Below are 16,474 nucleotides of genomic sequence, written 5' to 3'. Positions count from 1 at the left end.
GGAAGAGGAGATGGAAGGGGAGCTCAGAGAGGGCGCGGCAGAGGAGGCAATGCGTACGATCCCGATTACAGAATTGGATATAGGGCGTAAGTAGCAAGGAGTTGTATAGCATAGGAGCTGTTAGCAGTAAGACCTCCAGTAGTCTATAAAACTTTTCTGGTGATAAAATATGAACGCTTTCTAATGTAGTCTATGTTCTGTTCTGGCATCTGTTGACTCTGTCTTTTGTGTTATATTAAAGCTTAGACAATATGACTTATAAGTAGTTGAACACTATCAAATATGACTTGTGTCTATTATAGTTGAACACTATCAAATATGACTTGTGTCTATTATAGTTGAACACTATCAAATATGACTTGTGTCTATTATAGTTGAACACTATCAAATATGACTTGTGTCTATTATAGTTGAACACTATCAAATATGACTTGTGTCTATTATAGTTGAACACTATCAAATATGACTTGTGTCTATTATAGTTGAACACTATCAAATATGACTTGTGTCTATAGTTGAACAATATCAAATATGACTTGTGTCTATTATAGTTGAACAATATCAAATATGACTTGTGTCTATTATAGTTGAACACTATCAAATATGACTTGTGTCTATTATAGTTGGACACTATCAAATATGACTTGTGTCTATAGTTGAACACTATCAAATATGACTTGTGTTTATTATAGTTGAACACTATCAAATATGACTTGTGTCTATAGTTGAACAATATCAAATATGACTTGTGTCTTTTATAGTTGAACACTATCAAATATGACTTGTGTCTATTATAGTTGGACACTATCAAATATGACTTGTGTCTATAGTTGAACACTATCAAATATGACTTGTGTTTATTATAGTTGAACACTATCAAATATGACTTGTGTCTATAGTTGAACAATATCAAATATGACTTGTGTCTTTTATAGTTGAACACTATCAAATATGACTTGTGTCTATTATAGTTGAACACTATCAAATATGACTTGTGTCTATTATAATTATTATAATTATTATTATTGCCTTGACATAAACATTGTCACCTTCAGTCTCTTCAGGCAAGACGTCGAATATGTCTTGAACTTCCTCTCCTGAAAGATCCATCAGCATCGCTTTCTTCTGTGCATAAAGCTGGGTGATTCTTGGTAGCTTGAGCATTGCGTCATTGAGTTTGGGTTTCGATTTGGCTTGTGGTTGTGCTGTGGGGCTGGCACTGCTTGGTGCCTTCTCCTTGGTGCCTGTGGTAGCCGTTGGCTGTATCCTAGCTTGTGTAACACTCAGAAGTATATGCATATTCAATACTGGTGCACTGAATTCGATTAAAGATGGAAAGGGATGTTGTATGTTGACATTGATGATGTCATTTTCTCATAGCAATAGCATACTACGGAATGTTTGTATAAACACTGACTTTCCCACATTTATGTTTATATAGCTATTATACTCACATTAGCCTTGACTATGCTTGCGCTTAGACCTACAGCTTTGACCATATTATTCAGTTTTATGCTAGAGAGCAGAGAATACAGTTGAATCTTGATAACACATATACTGGTACAATATTACTAGGAGAATATTACACAATGAATCCATCAATCTCGCGTAGCTAAATTGGTAAGGCATTTGCCTGGCGCAGAAGATCAAATCTTCTGCAACGCGAGCTCTTCATTCCAATATTTTAATAGCTCTGGCCGGACAAGCTGAACTACATACAGACACACAGACTTTGAGATTTAGATATATAGATTAAGCCTTAGTTTTGTTTTTAAGCACTCCTTCAGTGCATATGTGATTTTTATAAGGTAAAGCATCCTAGAAACTGTCACACTTGAATAGACAAGTATCTACTAATGTTTTTTTTATTCATTGCATTCAGGCTAGAAACGGCAGCTAACGGAACCCAAACTGAAGCTCTCATGTTCTGCAACAAACCAAGTTTTCTTAATCTTCTGTTGGATGAAGAAAGGCGCGATTTCATAGACCTAGCCCTTAAGACCATTGACAAAGCTTTGCAAGCTGAAGCGATGGACGCCTACAGGGAAGCGCTGGGACATCAACTATTGAACGAAGCAATCTCGTTCCTTTCTCAGGTTCCCGCTTTGAGCATTCTTCCTGTTGTTTATCTTCACAAACTTCCATTTAACTTCTAGCTCTGTTGTTTCCTTACGGCACTTCTGAAAGCAAGCACTCATCTTACAGTGAATGTTCACTGTAAGATGAGACTTACACGCCTATAGGTCAGAGGTGGGCGTGGCTTCAGATCACAGGTAGGCAGGCTTTCAGGTCCGAGGTGGGCTCATCTATAGGTCAGAGGCGGGCACATCTATAGGTCAGAGGCGGGCACATCTATAGGTCAGAGGCGGGCACATCTATAGGTCAGAGGCGGGCACATCTATAGGTAAGAGGGAAGGCTTTTAATGGCCATAAGATTTGGAGTTATAATAACGGTGATAACAGGTTAACACGCATTAACATCGATCTCAGTCATATCATGCTGTAGCTTGAGTCTAACCTGTTAAATAGATGTGAAGTTATCATATCATGCTGTAGCTTGAGTCTAACCTGTTAAATAGATAGGAAGTTAGTCTATTAGCTGATTAAGTCAAAAAGCTCTCAAAGTCATAGAACTAGTATATTTTAGAATTTTAAAACATCAACATCTTGAGTTTAAAGGATTGATAAATGGGACTGCATTCATTCAGAAAAATCAGTGTTGCATAAAATCAATCCAGGTTGATAAATGAAACACCTGTGATAGGCATTTACATCTGTTATCAATAGATATACAATACATTATTATGCTTTGACCTAGGTTAACTAGCGTTAGCTGAGCGGCTTATTTGATTGGTCATCGTGTCAGTTGCGCTTTGATAAGTAGTGACTTTGATAAAAAGAACAGTCTTCAAGTGTGAAATCGCAATTATAAATGGGAATGTGTACTTAATAATTAGTCACTTAGTATTCTTTGGCTGGTATGTCTGCACTTAACTAGTTCAGAGTCGTTTAAACATTTCCTGAAGAGTGAAAATGTCTACCAAACATACTTGCTTTTTCAAGAGCCTTCGTTTTCATAAGACAAAAGTGTTACCATGTATATATGAGGTTAAAACAAGGGTTTTCAACCTTTTTAGGCAGTCAACCCCTCACAAATTTTAATGATGTGTCATCGACCCCACCCCAATACTAAATTTTAACTATTTAGCAAACATTTATTAATAAAAATTGTAGTGGTTTTGTGTTATATTGTTTATATCATAATAATAATTAACTGCTAATAATAATATTATGTTTGTTGCTAGATGTTACCACAAGCCTTTGTTAATGTTTTGGTTGGATCTCATGGTTAGGAAGAAGATTTTGTATATCAAGTTGGATATTTGTCAATTTCAGTTTCAAGTCTCCTCTCTCTTGCGCGTCCATTTTGTTTCTCCGTTTATTCAAAAGCACATCAATATGACTGAAACCAGCCTCCACCGTATAAGAACTTGGAAAGGCCAATATATACGAATTAACAATCTTGCAAAGCCTCGCATACTTTTTTCACAACTACCTCACTGTTCCGCATTCCATGAAAGCATTTAGTATTGAAGATAGGTTTTACCTTTCAATTCCTGCTAGGTTCTAGCAATTCTTCTTGTGAATTGGGATCTAGAACTATACTTTCATGTTAAACTGTAGGTAAATGTTAGAACTATACTTTCATGTTAAACTGTAGGTAAATGTTAGAACTATACTTTCATGCTAAACTGTAGGTAAATATTAAAACTATACTTTCATGTTAAACTGTAGGTAAATGTTAAACTGTAGGTAAATGTTAGAACTATACTTTCATGTTAAACTGTAGGTAAATGTTAAAACCAAATAAAGAAAGTTACCTGTCAGCACTTTCATTTCTTTGAGAGCTTTGAAACGCACTTCACTGTTTTGGTATGCGCTGTTATATATAACCGTTATGTATTTGGTTACCAAGTTAGACCAGTCATACAGATAGCAGAAATGTATTAATTTAAAACCCTCAATAGCCAGAGATTGGTATATAGCGCATACTAAGTAGAAACTGGCGAATATGGACACAGGAACTGCTTGTCAAGGACACAAGAAGTGCTTGTGAATTAATAAAAGATGATAAATCTACAGGCAAAGCATTGCGAGTCGTTAGTGTGAATCTGCGGTTTTTGTTGCACAACAGTTCAAGAAAGCATTGTGTTAGTAGGCGTTTGTACATGGACTCTCCTAGCTTTAAAAGCACATCATTCACATTGTGGCAGACCGATGCGCATAACTTCCTTGTCTCTCGGGTTACCTTTTGTATTTCATTTGAACCTTTGGCTAGTTTGGTCTAGCTTTTATATAACCGTTATGTTGTGGTGGAAGTCAGCGAGAAGAGTCTGCTGAGTTTATTGACAGCTGGTCAGCGTATTGAGCTGTCATGAACTGGATGCATGCACAATCAGTCACCATGACGATATTAGCCAGCCAATTAGATACAACCGCCAAAGTCGGCATGGCTAAAACTGACCCGTATCACAGGATAAAGCTGGCTCTATTGTTAAGGCTATAACCAGCTAAAGATAACACGTTGGCAACATTACCGAAGCCGGGTCACGTACTTACGCGCAAACAGCCGAGCTTGAAGAAGGGGCTTGCCAGTCGGAAGATAATATAAGGAGAGCAGATGTGCACAACAATCAGAAATCGGCTAGCAGTCTCGTGCATCCAGTTCTTTTGAATGGGCACACATTGAATTGTATTAAATCATATATATTTGTACATGTATATAGTATATATCTTTGCCATTGTACTTCTAAATAGTTTATTTCTTGTGAAGCGGTGAAGGGTCGTAGTGGTTTCTTTCGCAATATACTTGTTATATACCGGTGTTGTCGTTTACTACATTTTGCATAGGTAACTAAATGCTGCCTATCCGAAATGCAATGAACAACAACAGTATCAGCAGTCTCTGTTTAAGTAGGGCTGAGAACCATCTGTACCGATGACCAATCATAGCTGGTGCACCATCGCAAGCCACAGCAGTTGTAATGTTGAGTAGAATGTTATGTAATTGCAATATTCTATTTGTGTTTTCAAAAAATCACAAGCCAAAAATAAATTCAAATTTTAAATATTCTTGAAAATATTGATGATATTTTTTCTTTGAGTCAAGAAAGGATAGCCATGATAGTATCGCAAGAAGCGTGTTAATGACTAGGTCAAAATGATGACTATTGATTTAAAACTGATTGATCCAAAGCCAATCGGTCTAATATACCAATTCATTCATGGACACATAATCGAAAATAGTCAAAAATAGATGTGAAGACAAGTGTCGAAATACGAAAACTTAAATCAGAGTCATTTATCTCGTACACAATTCAAAATAGAAGAGCAATCGTACAATTGGACGAGTTGGTTTTAGGCCAATTGGAATTGGACCAATCATGGTTAGACAAGACCTAAAAAAAGCAGACAGTTGTGAGGCACAAATTATTTCTCCTTGTAAACCCCAACGCACAAAGTGAATTCTTAGAGACCAATCTGCCAAAATGGAACCCTATTAGACCCCTAGAAATACATTGATCCCTGAAATTTCGTATCAACTCCTGGGGGTCGACACCGACCACGTTGAGAACACTTGCTCTAAACTATATTAAAGTTCTTTGCTCACTATCGTCTGTGCTATTGCTTTGCACACTGCCAAAACTAATATAGAAATTGGTTTATCACACTGCATTGTAGACATGTGGCAATAGATACAGTAACGAGCTAAGCTCTTCAAGTCAACTGAGTGAAGGTATAACAAGTTCCCTTCAGAGCTACCTCAATGTTTTTCATCAACTCTGTGCTATGGATCCATTGGCTATTAAGACCCTTATCGGGCCGGTAAGAATGCTCAAGTTAGTCCTTGATGGGGTCGTCAATCTTCATAGCCAATTGGCAACTGTGCAAAGTCTGTATGCTCAAGCAACGCGGGATGTTGAGAATAGAGAAAGAGAAGAAAATGAGGCAGTCCAAAGGTGATAATTTGTTTGCAGTTTGGTTAGAATGCCTGAAGACAGATCTGTTGTGCTGAGCTTATCACCTTTTGTTAATAAACATATCATATACTGAGTTTATCACCTCCTATATATAGATATATCATATACTGAGTTTATCACCTCCTATAGATAGACATATCATATACTGAGTTTATCACCTCCTATATATAGACATATCATATACTGAGTTTATCACCTTCTATAGATAGACATATCATACACTGAGTTTATCACCTCCTATAGATAGACATATCACATGCTGAGCTTATAGATCAATAGGCTACGCTAGGTATCAACCTTTTCATGTTCTCAGGCGAATGGTGATATCAAGAACTGGTCGAGTGGCAACGACTGACAGACCTAGCTGTAGTTTTCGGGAGCTTTCTGTTTACCCCACTGTCCAGGATATGCGTATCCAGGTGCGCCTCAGAAAACAGGTAGTAGAGGGATCTTTTGACAGCATTGATGACTACCTCGACATTCAATTTCGACTACTGCGAGAAGATTTTGTGTCTACCATCAGAAATGGTATTAAAGGCTTCAAAGACAGACCGTATCTGACAGGAGCCAATAGGTTCCGGTCTGGCGATGTTAAAGTTTATGAAAACTTTACTGTTCTTTCACCAAATTTTGGAAAGAGCGGAGTAACATATCTTATCAGGTGACTTAACTTGAATGTGATATATTTCATGTGATATCTTATGAGCTGATTGGACTCATATGTGCTTATTTCATGTGATATTTTATGAGTTGGTCGGAGTTGTGTGTATAGTTCATGTGGTATCATATGAGGTAATTAGAGTTGTATGTCTCTACATTTCTATAATCAGCTGTTGGTTGTTTTTGCAGGATTGACAGGAAAAACAGAATGTTTGCAAGAATGAACTGGTTTTCAACCAAAAGACTCATGTACGGCTCCTTACTCTGTCTTTCCCAAGACTGCTTTGAAAGAATGCATTTGTTTGCAATCATTTCTGAGAGAAAGCCAGAAGTCATCGCTAAGGGTTGGTTTGTAGTCATTTCGTCGGGATGTGCGTGGGTGTCTTTTACTTTCTTTTAATGAATTAACATTTATTTATAAATATAATAATAAATTATGGTGATCAGAAAATTTATCTCATTGAAACAGTAAGTCAGTATATGCCCTAGCAATTTGCATATATACAAATCTCAGTGTCTGTTTTTGGTGTGTTTAGTTTTATCGATAAAGTTTTGGGAATGAAAAATTTGCTTTGCGCTGGATTTGAACTCTGAACCTTCAGGTCTGCGGACAAGTGAGTTAACAAACTACACTACGCGGTCTTTGCCATACTGTGCTAGTATCTAGGTAGGATATATAGATAGCGACAAACGGATAGATGTTTTCGTTCGTTGATTTGTTTAATTCAGTTAATTGTGCCAATATTTAGGAGATATCCTCCAAACACTAGTAAGACTGTAATGTGCCCCAGTTAAAGTAGGTAAGATATAATACAAACTAGCTTATGGTTGTGTATCAAATGGCCAGTAAAGATTGCATCCTGGAATATAACAGTTAAGTCCATCCTGACACATGTGTAAGAAGACATTGATAAAAGTGCAAAGCTACATGATGACATACAGTAGTACAAGTAGAGAACGATAAACTTACTGTATAATAAGATGTTCCTTTTGATGAGTGTAGATAAGAGGTTGAAAAACTTCCACACTTTAAATAGTCCTTCAAGGTGGCCGTGCAAACCAACTAGTGACCAGTGTTAAAAGCTAAAGCCATTGTAATGATGGCTAATAGCGATGCTTGTAACGAACTTGAAAAGCTACTGTCATTAGTATAATGACACACAATAGCACTGCTTGTAGCAAATCTGGAACACATGCTACTCTATAATAACAGTACACATACTTATGCAGCGCTTGCAAAAACACTATTGGTTACCAGCACACTTGAAAATCACATTTATGTGATATATTATAATATATATAAATATTATATTTACACTGCTCTTATAATAAGTTACTAGCTTTACTTGCTTAAGCTACTCAAATTCATTGGGTAAATATTTTAGTATCCGTGCAATGCTGGCATTCAACTAGTATAATGATTTATGTAATTTAGTGTTATAATTAGGGTATAATCAAATTACAGCTTATATTTACCATGATATAAGTGCTGTGCGTTATGGTAAGTGTTATGCTCAATGGCACGGATTGAATTCTACAAGCTCAGACCTTCTGAAAACTTGAGCAACGACAGACGATAAGATGGTTGCAGGTAACAGCAATTTCATATTATTCTTTTTTAGACGGAGTATTTGAGATACAATTTTTGCCCGAGTCACAAAAGATGTTTGATGAACTGGGAAACGAAGAGATGCCTTTTATGGCAGTAGAATCAACGGCATACTTTGAGGCCTATTACCATGTCTTGACCGGCATGCATTATCTCAATTCTAACAATTTCCCTCTGAGCCAGTACATCGTGCGGTACGTGAGACTAAACCTTTATAGGGTAGCAACATTCATGCTAATCGATCGAGGGTTTTACCGATGGTGCAATGTGACAAAATTTGGTATATAAGACTCGCCAGTGAGACATTCACAGCTTCAGACTTCAGTTTTTATGTTACATATAGCTAGTGCTATATTACTCTGTTAATACATATAGCTAGTGCTATATTACTCTGTTAATACATATAACTAGTGCTATATTACCCTGGTAATTCATATAGCTAGTGCTATATTACTCTGTTAATACATATAGCTAGTGCTATATTACTCTGTTGATACATATAACTAGTGCTATATTACTCTGTTGATACATATAACTAGTGCTATATTACTCTGTTGATACATATAGCTAGTGCTATATTACTCTGTTGATACATATAACTAGTGCTATATTACTCTGTTGATACATATAGCTAGTGCTATATTACTCTGTTAATACATATAACTAGTGCTATATTACTCTGTTAATACATATAGCTAGTGCTATATTACTCTGTTAATACATATAACTAGTGCTATATTACCCTGGTAATTCATATAGCTAGTGCTATATTACTCTGTTAATACATATAGCTAGTGCTATATTACTCTGTTAGTATATAGCTAGCTAGTGCTATATTACTCTGTTAATGCATATAGCTAATGCTATATTACTCTGTAAGTGCATATAGCACATGTAACTAACTATATGCAGTTAGTTACATGTGCATAAAGTTACATGGGAAAAGAGAAAGAGTACTGATGGTTGAGAAATGCAATATTAGCAGTCAAATGGCACTGCAGTGAAATAGGATAACTGTAATGGTAGCAGTAATGTACTGGGTGTTATTATGTACAACAAACAGCAATAATGAAAGGAAAAGATTATATGTTTATATTTCTCCCCCTGCAATAGGAGAAATGCAATATTGGCCAATATTAGAAGTAAAATGCACTGATATTATTAGAACAACCAGTATTATTAATATAGTAATACAGTAATAATAGAAAACCAATGAACAATTTTGTTTACATTTCAAAACGTCATACCTAACAATATCAATAGTCATCCATCAATAGCTTACATTTCCATAGTCATCCAAACTTATAATTAAATATTGTAATAATCTCATAAGAATCGTGAACTAGTAGTAGGTTTATTACTATATAGCTAGGCGATCTCATTGATAGAGTGTTTACAAGTTTGTTGAGATGTGTCAGATTGACTTCTACATCTTATGGCAATGGATATGTTACTACCTTTGATGGCAGTAACACTTGATATGTTACTACCTTTGATGGCAGTAACACTTGATATGTTACTACCTTTGATGACAGCAACACCTGATATGTTACTACCTTTGATGGCAGTAACACTTGATATGTTACTACCTTTGATGGCACTAACACTTGATACGTTACTACCTTTGATGGCAGCAACACTTGATATGTTACTATCTTTAATGGCAGTAACACTTGATATGTTACTATCTTTAATGACAGCAACACCTGATATGTTACTATCTTTAATGGCAGCAACACTTGATATGTTACTATCTTTAATGACAGCAACACCTGATATGTTACTATCTTTAATGACAGCAACACTTGATATGTGACCCGCAAACATACAGAACTTAAGGATTACACACGTGATAAGCATGTAACTGTTGCATAGAGAAAGGTTTACAAAAAAACAAATATGTGGCCAGTCTTTGGAAGATAGAGTATATTGTCTCTTTTACTCATCACAAGCGTAGGCTGTGCGTGTCATTAAAAGCATTGCTGCACATACAACGACTCCGTGTCCCTTACTGGACATGTCTGTGCTTGGCGGTAAGGGAGTCGGGACGACTCCGAGTTTTTTTATCTTTAGCAAGAAATTTAAGTTGTGATACTATTTCGGTCAGTGTCAGCTACTTTTTCGGGAACTGAGCTCCAACCTCCTGATAGCAGGTCAGGTGCTCTAAGACAGTAAACTACAGCAGTTATCACTCGCTTGTATTGAGCTCCAACCTCCTATTAGCAGGTCAGGTGCTCTAAGACAGTAAACTACGGTAGTTACCACTCGCTTGTATTGAGCTCCAACCTCCTATTAGCAGGTCAGGTGCTCTAAGACAGTAAACTAAGGCAGTTATCACTCGCTTGTATTGAGCTCCAACCTCCTGTTAGTAGGTCAGGTGCTCTAAGACAGTAAACTACGGCAGTTACCACTCGCTTGTATTGAGCTCCAACCTCCTGTTAGCAGGTCAGGTGCTCTAAGACAGTAAACTACGGCAGTTACCACTCGCTTGTATTGAGCTCCAAACTCCTATTAGCAAGTCAGGTGCTCTAAGACAGTAAACTCGCTTGTACTTGTCAGCATTATATGCTATCTTTAAGTCAACATAGGTATCGACGTCTCTTTGCATGCTTTTAGATTTAATTATTCTGACAAACTTTTTATTTGTTTGTGTTTACAGTGTGCAAAGACAGATAGATTTACCAGTGTACTTGAAAGGAACTTTTAATGGCTTTCACTTAATTTTGGGAAATGGCAATGTGTCCGAGTCGGTTGCTGCATCGGAACTTGGGTCCAACACAGCGTCTCACAGCCACTACAGCTATGGATATAATCATAGATATGGCTATGAGGATTATGGCTATGATACTAGTAAACCCCTTCCTACTGCTGCAGACCTTGGGTTCAACAAAGCCCAGCACGAGGCTTTCAAGATGGCCTTGACGAAAGAGTTTGTCATCATTCAAGGTAAATGTGTCCCATATTTGTTATAAGTAGATAGTGATGTAATAAGAGTTGTCTAAAACATATCTCACTAGACTCTGATCTAAAAGTGTCCAACCTGATGAAAGGAGACACTATATCCTTGAAACAGACAGTAGCTGAGAGCTAAGTGCAACCTATACTTTATACTTAAAGAATAAAAAAGCATAATATTATTATGCTTTATTATTTATCTTGATGTGTTGACTGATGTTCTAAAAAAAGAATCAAGGAGATTGACCCATTAGAACCTGAGATATAGCCAGCCAAACACAGGTCTACCTAATAACGAATCAGAGGAAAACCCTTCGAAATTCCCGAGAATTGTGACGTATGAAATCGACTTATTGGTCATGTGCTGGAGTTGCACACCCTTACCGCCGTTACGTATAATGATTGTTTTAGGCTACGAGATGTGAAACGCTTCTCGCGATAGTAAAGAATTTACAGACTAGCTCTGGTTTCTCAGGAAAATCAAGCAAACATTGTGTGGTAAAGGCATTTGCCCACAACCCCTCGCCGTGATTTTTCAAAACAAAAGAGCAGATTTTGACTATTGTGCTTCAAATTTAACTCGATCTCCACGGATATGCTCTGAAGATCATCTGTTCAACGAACGGCGCGTGTATAGTCTATATGCGACATCCGCGATTTGCAGTTTGTTTAGAATAAGAAATGGGAATGTGAATTTTTGTTCATTCATCATTTTCCTACTGTGTACCTACTGCAGCATTCAGTTGATTTTCATGATTATCGTATTATCGTCACTATTAACAGACTGTAAGCTCACTACAGCCATAATTTTAAAAATAATAACTTGACCGTGCTGCTCTTGCTGTAAGAAAAGAAAACAATAACTTTTGATTTGATTTTTCTATTTATCTATTATCTTATCTATGATTATTTTTTATGATCAATATAATAATCATAATGTATGTTATACAAAATAATAATATAACTGCATATAGAATAAATGATGTAACTAATATAATTTGTAGAACATTCCAAATGATAACTGAGATTGATGATTGATTTAATTGATTCCATTTATAGCTATATTTAAAAAAATCTGAACAACGCTAAAGATGAGTCCGGATAGGGAAGCTAAGTGGGAGAACAACAAAACTGAGCTGAACTAGCAAGATAGCAAAATCAGAGCAATGATTGTTAGGCCCAATTTGATTGTTCTATACTTGCAGGGATTAAACCAATTAAAACGCCGTGATTGTTATAGGAGAGCGCATTAATTGGCTTAATTGACCAATGGCACACAAGTCGATTTCATACGTCATATACTGATGATTACCAAAACACTTATGTTTTTTGGTAGACCTGTGTTTGCCTGGCTATATCTCAGCTTCTGGTTGGTCAATCTCCTTGATTCTTTTTTTAGAACATCAGTCAACACCTCAAGATAAATAATAAAGCATAATAATATTATGCTTTCTCTATTCTTTAAAACTATTTATAAATGTAGCTCTACACTTTGTGTGGATCACTCTCTATCAGCACTCTCTATCAGCACTCTCTATCAGCACTCTTTATCAGCACTCTCTATCAGCACTCTCTATCAGCATTCTCTATAAGCACTCTCTATCAGCACTCTCTATAAGCACTCTCTATCAGCACTCTCTATCAGCACTCTCTATCAGCACTCTCTATCAGCACTCTCTATCAGCACTCTCTATCAGCACTCTCTATCAGCACTCTCTATCAGCACTCTCTATCAGCACTCTCTATAAGCACTCTCTATCAGCACTCTCTATCAGCACTCTCTATCAGCACTCTCTATCAGCTATATATGTAGAGTTACTGGTTGTATATATATCTATATATAGACATGTATATTATATATAATATATATATGCACACGCTCGAATGCGCATACAAACACATGCGTAGGCTTGCATTTGAGCGTGTGCATAAATGTCCTTAAAGATTGTCATACGGCAGTGTATATTGACATACGGCCGTGTATATTGACATACGGCAGTGTATATTGACATACGGCAGTGTATATTGACATACGGCAGTGTATATTGTCATACGGCAGTGTATATTGTCATACGTCAGTGTATATTGACATGTGGCAGTGTATATTGACATACGGCAGTGTATATTGACATACGGCAGTGTATATTGACAGCTCTGTTAGATCAGGTTTTCAAATAGGCTAAAAAGTATTTATCATTTAGCAAAAATAATTTTTTGTTGTTGCAAACGTAGGACCTCCTGGTACAGGAAAGACTTATGTCGGTCTAAAGATAGTGGAAGCTCTGCTCTACAACTTTTATGGTGTGCCATGCGGAGAGCCTACAGAAGAAACAGAAGAGGCCAGTATGTTGTGATAAAGCATTTGTTGAATTGTATTTGTGTAGACAATTTCATCAAGTTTGTTACTACGACTGGTGGTACGACTGGTGGTATGTATAAATGCCTTATCACTAACCAGCACACGAGTCTATTAGCAGGAGGATGACCATATTCTGGTAGTTATGACAATTATTTTTATAAATCTTGGAGTTAAATAGGTAAAAGCTAGAAAAGCACTTCAGTCAATATACATACACAGATAATAAATTTACACGTAAATCTTGCATATAATATAATTTGCATGCTGTTTTTTGTATTACACTATTTTGCATGTTCACAGCAGAACATTTTGGATCTTTCTTTCTTTAGTCACTCGATTCTGTTGCAGCGGTCAAGATGCATTCTTTGGCTTCCTCTACTGATTTTGAGGGAAGGCGAAGAAACATGTGTCCAACACAAACCCTTCAACAGATGCTGGTTGTCTGTTTCACGAATCATGCACTAGATCAGTTTTTAGAAGGCATGCTAGACTTCTGCCCTATCAGCGGTGAGTACTATTATATCCAGTAATCTGTCCCACCTCATAGCTCATAAAGTAATCTATCTATTATATATATTTATACTAGCAGTGCTACCCGGCGTTGCCCTGGTAATAAAAAAGTCTGGACAGAAAATTGCTTTGTATGTAACATATAACAACATTTCCCATTCTAACTTTCAAACTACATATCATGAAAGAAGTGTTTTGTGTAGTTGAAATAAATTAAGAAAAAAATAAAAACAACTGTAAAAGTTTTACAACTTTGTCAAACAACTGTAACTTTCAAGCTATTAGCCTGGCACATTGCCAATGGAAAATTCCAGTAAGCTAGTCTTCTAATGTTGGTAAGCCATGATGTTGCGTCAGCATTGTTGTTCAGCTACAGCTATTCTAATAATAGCTATAGCCAGAATGCAGACAGACAGATGGACATACGTTGAGAAATATATATATATATATATAGATGTTTATTATATATGTTTATTACATATGTTTATGAGATATGTTTACTAGAGAATGTCTGGTGTTGCACAGGTAATAAAAAACAGCTTATAAACAGTGGCAGGTAATGTAGTTGCCCTTGGTTAAATTATGTAATTAGCTGATGGCAAAATTAGCAAATTGGCTAATTTGGGAAACTTAAGCTAGTAACTTAAGCTTGCTTATATTGCTATACCGTGAGCCATGAAGCCAGCTCATGTGACCTTACGTATCACACAATGTCGTTTTGTGTATTTTAACCAATGTAATGAATATGACTGCAATTATTCCATTGTATGGCAATGTAGTCACTTAGCCTAGTGGTTTAGCATGTCTGTCTGCAGACCAGGAGGATATGAGTTCAAATCTAGTGCGAAACGGATTTATCATTCCTAAAACTTCATAGCTATAACTGGACACACGAACTACAGATAGACAATATATATGGATTATATATGTTTATTATATATGCCTGTTATATCTGTTTATTACTTGTATATGGGTATATATCACCAGTAGTGAGGGTCCTACCATACAAAGTTGTTGTTATAATAGTCACTTTTAAAATTACTGTCGTCACTTTTAAAATCACTGTCGTCACCTTTTTCAAGTTGGTAACCAAAACAACCTCTTTCTTCACATTCGTTATTTTAATACAAATATCTATTCTGGTGGCACTGGGTTGCGTTAAAAACCTGAAACTTGCTCAGCTTTAACTTCTGCTAATCAAAAGCATGACTCAACCAGCGACCTTCACAAACCTATTTGTGATGTTTGGGAGCGTTGCTGATTACTCCGCGAAGAGTGACAGCCGTCTTAGGTTTTTAGGGCTACATTTATTGTACTGAAAATAGACCGAGATTGTCTTTAATAATCACTGTCAGTCATAGACTTGGAAACGGATTTGCTGTCAGTGTCGTGGCATTTCATTGCTGTTTACTTTAATTACCTGGCCGTCTATAAATGCTGGACCAGATGCTTCAAACCAAAACTAGTGAAGTTTCGTTTGATTGTGTTGATTTTTTGAAATGAACAAAACACACAGAATTATTCCGTGCTGCTAGAGTCATGCTAGCGAGCACGATTCTAGCAGCTTTTGCAATTAGTATAGTCCAAGACACGTATAATGACACACAATATAAGTAAAAGTGCAATTCAACATAGTACACACGATGCAACTGCTTAGATTGCGCTCTTGTATTATTTATTGTTTGGACGCTATGGCTACAAATGGTTTGTTGTTTTTTTAATAAAAAAAATTTTTTAACAACAAAAGTTTTGCGGTAAAAAAATGTTGCCATCTTTAGCGCAATCAAGTCGGTTGCATCGTATTTATTATGGTGAATTGCTGTGATATTTTCTTGCGTGTCACATTATGTTCTCGGACTAAATATATTTTTAAATTTGCTAAATTCGTGCTCGTTAACCAACAATAGCGCAACTTAAACTGTTACATCGTGTGTACTATGTTGAATTGCCATCGTACTTTTATTGTGAGTCGCAATACGTGTCTTGGACTATACTAATTGTTAAAGCTGCTAGAGTCGTGCTCGCTATTAATTTTTTTAGTCTGTTAAAAGCATTTCCTCGACGAGTTCGGTGGGCATGCACAGCTCAAATACACGTATACAAAGACATGTATCTGTGAATTTCGACCGAATAATTCTGTGTTTTTCGTGATTTCAGCAAGAACTCAGAATTAACGAAAAATTTGCTACGTGTAGCCGTAGTAATCCTACTTACACAATCATCGTTACCTACATTGATAAATGGTCGTCTCGTCTGTCACTTTTAAATATCCCTGTTGTCGGGTCGTCAGAATCGTCACAAAACATGGGAGGACCCCCAGTAGTATATATCTATATTCTT

At 36.4% G+C, this 16,474-nt stretch overlaps 1 protein-coding gene across 1 annotated transcript in view; it reads left to right on the top strand.

The window, feature by feature from the left end:
* The window catches only part of LOC137399221 (NFX1-type zinc finger-containing protein 1-like), a 62,268-nt gene that overhangs the window by 8,040 nt on the left and 37,754 nt on the right, over positions 1–16,474 (top strand). Inside the window, exons 2-10 of the mRNA XM_068085232.1 lie at positions 1–86; positions 1,883–2,096; positions 5,743–6,020; positions 6,355–6,702; positions 6,891–7,045; positions 8,324–8,504; positions 10,970–11,256; positions 13,498–13,608; positions 13,973–14,131. The exon at positions 1–86 is cut by the window's left edge and continues 147 nt beyond it. Of these exons, the coding sequence (XP_067941333.1) occupies positions 1–86; positions 1,883–2,096; positions 5,743–6,020; positions 6,355–6,702; positions 6,891–7,045; positions 8,324–8,504; positions 10,970–11,256; positions 13,498–13,608; positions 13,973–14,131 (1,819 nt within the window). The remainder of the gene's footprint in view (positions 87–1,882; positions 2,097–5,742; positions 6,021–6,354; positions 6,703–6,890; positions 7,046–8,323; positions 8,505–10,969; positions 11,257–13,497; positions 13,609–13,972; positions 14,132–16,474) is intronic.

Source organism: Watersipora subatra, chromosome 7 (genome assembly GCF_963576615.1).
Source record: "Watersipora subatra chromosome 7, tzWatSuba1.1, whole genome shotgun sequence".
Classification (NCBI taxonomy): Eukaryota; Metazoa; Bryozoa; class Gymnolaemata; order Cheilostomatida; family Watersiporidae; genus Watersipora; species Watersipora subatra.
Note: the sequence above shows the minus strand (reverse complement) of the source record. Positions and strands in the feature narration are given on the sequence as shown.